The sequence below is a fragment of the Alligator sinensis genome, unplaced genomic scaffold (assembly GCF_000455745.1).
Source record: "Alligator sinensis unplaced genomic scaffold, ASM45574v1 scaffold543_1, whole genome shotgun sequence".
NCBI classification, from domain to species: domain Eukaryota; kingdom Metazoa; phylum Chordata; order Crocodylia; family Alligatoridae; genus Alligator; species Alligator sinensis.
In genome coordinates, this window is record NW_005842055.1 from 718,701 (window position 1) to 729,654 (window position 10,954).

Sequence of the window (10,954 nt, forward strand, 5' to 3'; positions counted from 1 at the left end):
CAGGAGGGAGCCACTGCCTGCCCCAGTGAGGCTCCACCGGCTCTAGGGGACTGCTCTGCTCCCCAGCCCTGATACTACATGCCTCTTTGCTCCCTGAGGCAATGTGGGGGAGTGGAGCAGTGTCCCAGAGCCAGCAGAGCCTCACTGGGGCAGGCAGTGGCTCCCCCCGAGGTGAGGCAAGGCAGGGATGGAGGCTGGGGTGGGGGGCTAGGCTGGGCTCTGCCAGCTCTGGGGAAGTGGTGCACTCCCCGGCCTAGATGCAGGGGAGTGGAGCGCTTCCCTGGAGCCAGCAGAGCTGGCACCATGCTCCTGCCCCGCCTCTCCTGGTGCGCAGCCTTGAAAAAGCTGTGCATGGCCACACTTTTAGTTGTGCGCGGCTGTGCACACGCGCACCTTAGAGGGAACCTTGCCTAGAGCCCCGCTTCAGTGGGGTGCATGAGATGGGCTGCTGGTATGTGCCCTCTGTCCATGTCAGCCTTGGGGACCCTTCCCAGGGAACAGGGATGGGGATGGGGACCCTTCTCAAGGAAGAGACAGAAGGACAGCAAGGACAGACAGGGAAGGACCCTCTTTGTTAATCTCAAGTCTCTGCTTTTGTATTCTCCTTCCCCCTTGATGACTCGTGATGACTCTTCATCCATGACTATCTCTGGTTGGTTGTATCTTTGTTGTCACATGTCCATATAGCCTTCTGGGCTTTCTCCTAATTTGGTCAGTTCCCCCAAAAACAGGACTTAGGCACCCTGCTCTCTGAGGCCTTGTTGCTGGTGTCACTTATCTTGTGTTATGGGACAGTATGGTACACACTTCTTTGGTCCCCAGGCTGTGTGTCTTTGTTGTGTTAGACGACCTGTCTGCCTTGAAGGCTGTGATCTCATCTTATGGCATGCCTCCCTCAATTCTCAGACTGTGTCCATCCATTGGTCTTGTGCTTGACAGCTCATTTGCTTTCGGGCCATGAGAAGCTGTGTGTACATCTCCCAAGCTCTTTAGAAATCCATTTAACCCCTGCTGCTCATCTTGACCCCTTATAATTCATAAATCTATACCTATAAGCCAATTCCCAAAAAACAGTCCTTTAAATACCATTTCTAAGCCAACATCAACATTTAACTATAAGAGGTTTTATTCTTACAGACAAAACTATTTTGAACATAATTATATGCATTTGGATTAGTAATTTATTGTTAATTATAAGTTGAGAAAAAATTACTAAATTAGGCTTCCTCCTGAGATTAAATGTGTAATCGTCTGGGTATGCTATCATCTCACCAAAATTCCTTGTTTCAAGGATCTGAACATCTTTAAAAATGGTATCCAATCAACTGCATTAATCAAGTTCTCTCTTACGTTACTTTTTGTAAGGCTTAGAATTATGCCCTTTAGACTTAACTTTGAAACTGAAGGAGAGGAGATGCCTTGCACTCTCCCTCGAGGATGTACAAGGAAAGAGAACAATTCCCTCAGCTTCTGCCTTCTGTTAATAAACCCCTTTAGTTATTTCATTTTGCTTTCCCTTACGTGCAAAGTAGCCTTTTCACCTCCTTTAGTGTCCAATGAACTATCTAGAGCAGGGCTTATGCAAAAATTGTGATATAGGCTTTGTTTGTTTATGCTCTCCCTGCTTCTTGTTCAATGTCAATAAAATGTATTCTAATTGCATAAAAGACTTCGGTCTATTAGTAAAATTGTATTGCCTTTTCCACCTACGTTTGATGCATATTTCACGTCGAGACAATTTATTATTGTATTTATTGCTAGTTAAAGGATGGTGTACTGCATAGCATACTTGACCAAAAGCAGCAAAACTATTTCATGTTAGGTTAGTCAACACAATAGAAAGATACTCATCTTTGTAATGAAACTTTTACTGAAAATTGTTTTTGATGTTTTGCCTTAAGTACAAAATAGATATGCGAATTGAATCAAAGACTATTTAGGAAATAACTCAAAATATCTCGCTTACATTTGTGAATTGTTTAGGCCTCTATGAAATTGGGTCATGCAGAGTTTGAATTATCCAAAAATGCCTGCAAGCTTCAATGCAAAACAAGCTTTATTTCAGCTTTATCCTACACTTACTTACTCCTTGCTGTTACTGACTTTCCTTTGTATAGTCTCCCAGCATGAGAGACTATACATCAGTTATGTTCATACTGATTTAACTTTTTTTACTGAGACATAACTTTATATCAACATTGAAAATAGCTGTGTGGTGTTTGGGAACATGGGATCTCCGAATACCTAATTATTATTCAGTGGCCAATAAAGGGGATATTTTCCTTTTAGAAAGACTTGACAGTATTGTACTTGTAATATTTGCACTTGCAATATTTAGGGTTCTAGGTAGTGTATAGATTCATCAGGTCATTGAGGTTTTTTTTATTCTATTGCATCTATTCTGAAGTACCCCACTGATGGGGCTTACCTTCTTCAGCATGAGTCAGGAAGGAATAGCATGAGGTTTAGTAGTTCACTGTAAAAAAGATCTTTTGTCATTGAGGATAGCTGCCTGTGTTTTTGTTGTATTTTGTGCCCTTAGATATTATTTTTAATAGGTTGCTGACAAGATATTTGGTATTGGCCTTCCTGAAACCCTTATCACACTTATTCTATAACAATATGATGCGAAGCGGGTGACTGTGTTTGCCTGCTTGTATCCTTTAATAGTGCATTTGTTGTTTCCCATTATTATTAATTTTAGTCATACATGCTAGGTTGCTGAGAAAGTGCAAAAAAACTCAGGGCCTTATTGTACTATTTTATAGATAAAAGTAAGAGATCCTTCTGTCTCAGGAACTTAACAAACTTAAAAATCTAGACAAAAGATGAGGGAAAGGAAGTATGTTTACTGTTTTTACAAGAAAAGAAAAAAAAATGCTAGTTCTACATAATAAGTATCTCTAACCAAAAAAGGAGCATATCTGCTTACTAGTGGCAAAGAAGATAAGTAAGTAAAGTAAATGATAGATGGATTATTATGAGCATAAAGTGGTATTATTTCTATGTCAACGGGCAAAAAGCAGGAAAAACTATAAATTCAATGGGGAAAATGTTTTTAAAATTATCTCGCTTAAATTCAGAAAACTCCCTAATTAGTAGGGATGTGCAAAGCAGGCCCTATTTGATTTAGATTTGGATTTGACCTGAATCAGGGACACTGATTCCATTCATTGATTCAGGTCACTGTCCCTGATTCAATTTGGCTGAATCCAAATCTGAAGATTCGATCCTGATTTGGAGAATCAGTGATTGAGACATAGACACAGCTTCAAGATGTTTTTTCTACATACCTAAAGGTATCAGCATGGCTCATGAACAGTACAATGCTGGGGTGCATGGAGTGTCCCTCAGGAGTGCAGGGGGGTCTTCCACATGCTTGGCGGTGAACCCGGAAGTGGACTGGAAGTACTTCCGGTGTATTTCCAGGTCCACTGGGGAGCATGATGGGGGGCTCCCCTCACAACCCCCAGCTCAGTGATTGGCCATGAGAGGACCCTCGATGCCCCCCCAGACCCAGGAGGCACCAGTCGCAAAGCTGGAGGGGCCTGGGACCCCCAGCATGCTCCCTGGCAGTCCCAAAAATGGACCAGAAATACTTCTGGTCCACTTCTTGGTGTGCTGCTGAGTGCACTGGGAAGTTCTCCATGCTTCTGTGGAACACTTGATGCACCCCAGCACTGCAGCATTCACGAGCCACCTGCTACCTAGAGGTATGTAGAAAAAACATTTAAAGCTATGTCTATCTCCGAATCTTTCTGAATCTCTCCAAATCGATTCGGAGGGTTCCAATTCAATTTGGAAAGATTAAAGGGTCCTCTGATTTGATTTGGATTTGGAGATTGTCACCAAATTGGGCTGAATCTCCACTGAATTGAATCGGGGACTGAACCTTTGCACAGCCCTACTAATTAGCGTAATAGGAAAAAGTTTGACTTAAAGTATAAATATTGTACATGCTACTCAAGGGTATTCAAGATTCTGCAAGGCTGTGAAGAGGTCACCAGCAACCACCTTTTTTCAGCCACCTCTTTCCACCACTGTTATTCCCAGCTGGTTAACAAATGCAATTTCTAAACACCCCTGAGAATAAATTGTTCTGCATTCTTATGCTTAATCTAGAACTTCATTGATCATAAGGGTCAGCAAAACTCATAAGAAACCCATGTATTCATGTAATGTGGGGCCAATTGTTGTCTAAATAGTTTTGTAGACTTTGGGTAGTTAAAAGTTGTTCCTGAAAAATTCTGAGGGGTGATAAACGGAATGATAACAAGATTATAATGGATACATAAGTAAATTATAAAGTAAATTATATTTTACATAAACTAGTATTCATTATGTTAATACAGATTAATCAGATAAATTAACTTCTATTAGAACATACTATTTAATTTGTTAATATGAATACATAATTTGCCCAGAGTACTGGGGATGAAAAAATAAAGTTATAACATTCTGGTGATTTTTACTTTCCCATGATTCTTTTCTGATTTTCTGTTTAATTTGGATTTTTTCTGGTAGGTGCCCTGGTCATATGTCCATATTCTTTGACACATGCAGAGATAAACATTCTATAAACAGTCCTTAGTCCTTTGCTAGATTCTAACCCTAACTACTCAATAATACCTGAAAGAGGATTCTGCCTGTTTCTATTATTAGAAAAAGTTATATAAGGAAACATTGTTTAAATCATATTTCCTGTTTCAGTTATAAATGTGCATTTGCTTTACAGGGTACACCAGCAAGTCGAGTCAGATACAAAGTAGATGTTGTCAAGTTTCCTTACAGTGCCAGCATATTTGATGTAGAGGAAGATTCAGGGCGCATAGTAACCCGAGTAAACCTGAATGAAGAACCCAGTACAGTATTTAAGGTATGAATATCATCAGATGCATATGTATTCATTGATTGAAGTTCTAGAAGATTTACACGTTTTCATGTACATAGAAATAGTTATGCTGAAGATTTTGGTTGTTTTATTATTTCTTTAAATAAAATTGTGTCCAGAATGAGTAAAACAATTGATCTCATTGTGGTTTACTAACTCTGAGTGCTTGCAGACATTAACCACCCCCCGCCCCTGCCCCATGCTTTACCTTAAACTCAGTATGTTCCTTTGCCAAACCCTGCACATGTCCAGAAGAGGCAGTTCATTACAGGAGACCCTCACCATTCATGGGGGATATGTTCTAGAGATCCCCACAAATGGAGAAATCCGCAAATACTGTACTGTGTTCATGCATGGCACGTACCCCTGGCGACTGGGTGTGGGGGCACGGCTGCACTGGTGGTGGCAGGAGTGCAGAGGCAGAAGCCCAGCAGCAGCAAGCGTGGAGCTCCTGCAGACACTGCTGGCACTGTAACAAAGTATCATCATGCTGCGCTGCAAATATTCGAAACTGCAATTTCCAAATTCGCGAATAGCAAGGGTTTCCTGTACTTCAACCCAGTTTGCCCAATGTCTGTAAAGATCGGGCACTTTAGTAGGGCCCTTTTTGTGCTTTTATCCAATAGATGATTGAACCAGCTTTAGCTAAAAGCACCAAAAAGCCCCACTGAAGCACCTGATATTTATAGGCGCCGCTGAGCCGGGTTGGAGTAACATGCTACTTCTTTTGGTAAAGCACTTTTTTTAACACCTGCAAGCAGCCAACTGTGTTTCAGTATATGTGACTCAAACACCAAATCCTTATTGTTTGTTCTTAGCAAAATTTGTGAGAGCCATAAAGTAGAGAGTTCTGTGAGAGAACATTTTAAAATGACTGCTCTTAGGCCTTGTTATGAGCAGTGTGATGCCCAGATGCCCAGTGAGAGAGATTCTGTTAAGTATCATATATTTTTTTAAATCTAACACATTTAAGCACACAGGAAACCCTCACTATTGGAAAGTTGAACATTTGCAGTTTCAGATATTTGCGAATGCCGAACCCACATCTTAAATACACTTACAGGAACTCCTCAGGAGCTCCATACCTGACACCACGGTCAGGTTCCCGCCATCGCCAGCGCAGCAACGCCCCCCCGCCCCAGATGCTGGGGGCACTGCATTCATGAATGCAGACGATGTTCATGAATGCAGTGCTGTATTCGTGGATTTTGCCATTTGCGGGGATCTCCAGAACGTATACCCCGCAGATGTTGAGGGTCGCCTGTATTATCATAGTTATAGTTGTGAGAATATATCATTTTGAAAGGGTTGCAGAATTCATCTTACAGAGCTGAAAACAAGGTAGAATTATCTCCTAACCTATATCCTATCCAATCCTATTGGCTTCAGTAGAATAACATGGAATGCAAGGTTGGTCATAATTTGATGCCATGTAGTTTCTAGTGATCATAGTTTGTATGATCACTCCCACAAAGGAATAGGAAGCAAACCTGTTCTCCAAAACTTATAAGAAGTATAATACTAGAATCAATCTTATTTTCTGTTCATCTTGTATAGAGCCAATGAATGAATACTAATTTTGAAAAAATACCCATGTTGTTTCTAATTCTTACTGTCTAATAACTGGTAAGCAGATTATCATTCAGTTTTGATGAAATGGTTTATAATGTAATTAATTATAAACCAATTTATGTAATAATAATTATAAATTCAGTTTATAATGTAATAATATTAAACACACTACAAAGAATAATATGACTAAGACTTGCTTTTTATTGTGTTGTATTTGTTTGTCATAAAGACAATAGCTCAAGTGCAGTCATGCAGAACAACTGAAGTATTTCATCTGTTTTGATAGCATATAGTAGCTGCCTTAATCACACTTGGTTTTTAAAATTGAAAATGGAAAAATGCCAATGAGCCAAAAATGTATAAATCAATCTTATAATTATTAGGGTGTTTTGTAATGTGTTTCCTGACTTGGAAAATACCATCTGTCAGTATAACCATAAACCATACTACTTTTTTCCTTTCCATTTCTGTTTATTTTTGGAGCTAGGATTAAAAAGAGATTTCTGTATATATTTTGATGGTAAATAAATAAGCCTAACGAAATCACTATTTGTCATTTCTGGGAGCCTTAACAGGTTAAAATATTGACATGGATAATTCTGTGTTCTACAGATCAATTTGGGAACCTGGGACATTCAGATTTGATACCTGTTCAGCATTTGAGTGAATAAATGGGAAAAGTTTGAAGGGGAGGGAGTTGTTTTCCACTCACACTAATATTAAACATTCTGTTGCATTTCTATCACTGGTGTATACTTCCATAAATTATTCATTATTTGGCCACATTCTGAGGCCCACTTATTCAACCCTCCACCCAAGTGTGTTGAGGGAGCTGGCAGGGGTCATTGTGGAGCTTTTGGCCTGGCTGTATAAGCATTCATGGTCATCTGGCTAGGTGCTGGGGGACTGGAAACTAGCTAATGTGGTCCCCATTTTTAATAAAGGGAGGAAGGAGGACCCAAGTAACTGTAGGCCTGTAAGCCTCACCTCGGCCTCGGGAAGATGTTAGAGAAAATCATCAAGGAGTACATCTGTGGGGGACCAGCAGGGGAGATCATGCTTAGGGGCAACCAGCATGGGTTCATCAAAGGCAGGTCCTGCCTGACCAACCTGATTGCCTTTTATGACCAGGTAACTAAATCCTTGGATGATGGTGTCGCTGTGGACGTAGTCTTTCTAGACTTTAAAAAGGCCTTTGACACTGTCTCTCACCCCAGTCTCATTAATAAATTAAGCGACTGTGGCATTGATGCCTACATGTGGGATGGGTAAAAAACTGGCTGATGGGGCACACCCAGAGAGTACTGGTGGATGGGTCATACTCAACTTGGCAAGATGTGAGCAGTGGGGTCCCCCAGGGCTCAGTCCTTGGGCCCACACTGTTTAACATCTTCATCAGCGACTTGGACAAGTGGGTTGAAAGCACAAGTCCAAGTTTACTGATGACACTAAGATGTGAGCCAAGGTGGGCACACTCTAAGGGAGAGAGAGGCTGCAACTAGATTTAGACAGACTACAAAAGTGGGCAGATGAGAATAGGATGGGGTTCAACTTAGATAAATGCAGGGTGCTGCACCTTGGGAGAAGGAATCCACAGCATACATGCAGGATGGGGAGTTCCCTTCTTGAAAGCACAGAGACAGAAAGGGAACTTGGAGTAATTATTAACATGAAGATGAACATGAGCCGCCAATCCCAGACTGCAGCCAGTAAGGCCAGCCATACCTTGTCATGCATCCAAAGATGGATCTCAAGCCGGTCCAGAGAGGTGATGCTCCCCCTCTATGTGGCATTGATCAGGCCGCAATTGGAGTACTGCGTGCAGTACTGGGCGCCGCACTTCAAAAGGGATGTGGCCAGCTTGGAGAGAGTTCAGAGGAGGGCCACCCGCTTGGTGAGAGGGCAGCAGGACAGGCCCTATGAGGAGAGACTGAGGGACCTGAACCTGTTCAGCCTCGGCAAGAGGAGGTTGAGGGGAGACCTGGTGGCTGCCTACAAACTCATCAGGAAGATCATCAGCAAATAGAAAGAGCCCTATTCTCCCCAGCACCACCTGGGGTGATGAGGAACAATGGTAATAAGCTGATGGAGAATAGGTTTAGGTTAGAGATCAGGAGGCAATATATTACGGTTAGGGTGGCCAGAATCTGAAACCAACTTCCTAGGGAAGTGGTCCTCACTCCTACCTTGGGTAAATTCAAAAAGAGGTTAGATGATCACCTGTCTGGGGTCTTGTGAACCCAGCATTCATTCCTGCCTGTGGCAGGGGGTCAGGCTAGATGATCTGTTCAGGTCCCTATGAAACAATGAAACCACTGGACATGGTAACCAAATTCTATTGTACTGTGCTGTACTAGCCCATGGTATTGTGAGATCAAATAGGCTTTGTGCAGAAAAAGGTGCAAAGGCTCTGTATGAGCGAGATGGTGATCAACTCAAGAATAGTGAACTCTTGAAACAAGAGTGATCTCAGGAACAGGTGAAATACACTTCTGTGCTGCCATTTCCCAATTCCATCAGCTAAATCTACTGCACAAAATAATTTTTTTCCAACCGGGAGACCTTACAACACCTTCAGATCTTCTGTGAATATGAATTTTCATTTCCACCTCAGAGAAATTTTACAATCTTTGCATTCTCCTATGCCTGAAGAAGGGTGTGTGCGCCCAAAAGCTTACAAATAAAGATTTTATTTTTTAAATATCTAACTGGTATGATAAAATTATCTATCCAGAGTGCTGATTCCAGTTCCTCTTCAAAACACTTACGTAGGACTGAGAACAGATGAGCCTATTCATCATAAGCCTTTTTTGTCTCAGCAAAATAATTAAAGATTGAATTACCAGGTGTACCAAATAAGCAATGAGACCTCAATGGATTCAAAAGTAAGGCAAAAGGATCATACTCTTTTTACCTTAAGGCTAAGTACAGCCCATCAAAAAAGCTCGAGACTGAATTGATTCAGTCTTTGTAGGTTAGTCTGAGTTGCATAGGTAGAATGAATAAACAAATGAACAGACATTCACTTTTGATTCTGGAAATGCAGCCACATGCCTGCAGTGGCTTAGGCCACAGGCTGAGGGAGTGCAAGAGCATACCTCCCTTCTCAGCTGGAGCAGACAGCTTGGCCCAAGGCTGGCCCACCCAACCTGCAAGGGTTGAGGTGCAAATCATCCTGGGATGCTGGGGGACTGTGAGATAACTTGAATCTGGGAGGAACCTGGGGCAGAAGTTCAATAAACGGATTTAACCTACATCAGTTAAGTCTGATACTACATATCCATCCAGATTTATCTTAAACCAGTTTCAGCCATTTTGAACACGGTTTATGTGCACTGAATTTCTGTTGTGTTACACATTTGAACTGGTTTCCAATCATTTATTCCAGTTTATGTGTAATGTCTGTCCCTAGCCTAAGAAACAGTCCTATGATATTGGCACATTAGTGAGAGAGCTTATGTTGCTTTGTCAGGTTATCTTTTTTTGTCTATTGGACTTCAGTTTTGAATACTGGTACCTTTGAATTGTACTGAATGAAATATGTTGGAAATTTGAAGGCTGAAATTTCTCATTCTGAAGTGGTTTTTGTGTTTGACACATAAGGAAAAGAAACTTGCAGTAAAATAGCTGAAATAACATTCAGCTTGCAGAGATAGTAAATAAATAGTTTTAAATAGTGTTAAAAGTTTGTAGATCATAATAACAAGGCAAAAGTGTAATTTGTCATTTTGAAATTCCAGTTAGCACTGGTAGTGCAGGACAGCCATAACTTGGGGAACTGTAAAACTGGACAACATGAAAAACCTTATCATCACACATAGTGATATCAAGTCCTTTTAGATTAAATACCATTCCAAAAATGAGAATTTGAAAAACTGGCATTACCCGTCATGGCAGAAAACCAAAGATGGTTTTATTGGTATCTTCAGTTTGATGAAATACTGTGATTGTGTACAAACATGATATATAATTTTAAAAGGAGCTAGGTAGCGGGAGGTATCTGTTTTACTCAAGTTCAAAGTTAAAGTGATTTGGGCACACTTACACTGGTCTAAGAATAAATAAACAAAAAATTCACCTGTACACAGTTTAAAATAAACTGTAATGAAGTGGTATAATTGTTTCATCTGTCTAAGCCACTGGTGCTCAAGATTTTTGGCCAGCATACCAGAAGAGCAGTGGGCTGGGTCTGGTGGGGCCCCATCTGGCTGCACAGAAGGGAGAGGGAGCAGCCTGGCCCTGATTCAGCTTCATGGTGGAAGAGAACTTGGTGCAGCCCCCACCTGGCCCTGGGAGGGGGCATGGCCGAGCCCCACACTGGGGGAAGGGGGCATAGCCTGGCTAGGAAGAGGGAACACCCTGGTCCTGCAGGGAGGGAGAGGGGGGCATGGCTCAGCCTTGTAGGGAGAAGTGGATGCAGCCAGGCACCTACCTGACTAGGTAGATGGAAGGGGGCATGGCCTGGCCATGACTTCGCCAGGCAGGGAAAGA

General features: G+C 41.7%; 1 protein-coding gene across 1 annotated transcript in view; it reads left to right on the forward strand.

The window, feature by feature from the left end:
- The window catches only part of PCDH15 (protocadherin related 15), a 922,022-nt gene that overhangs the window by 701,031 nt on the left and 210,037 nt on the right, over window positions 1-10,954 (forward strand). The window contains exon 23 of the mRNA XM_025203355.1: window positions 4,736-4,876. Coding sequence (XP_025059140.1) covers window positions 4,736-4,876 — 141 coding nt within the window. The remainder of the gene's footprint in view (window positions 1-4,735; window positions 4,877-10,954) is intronic.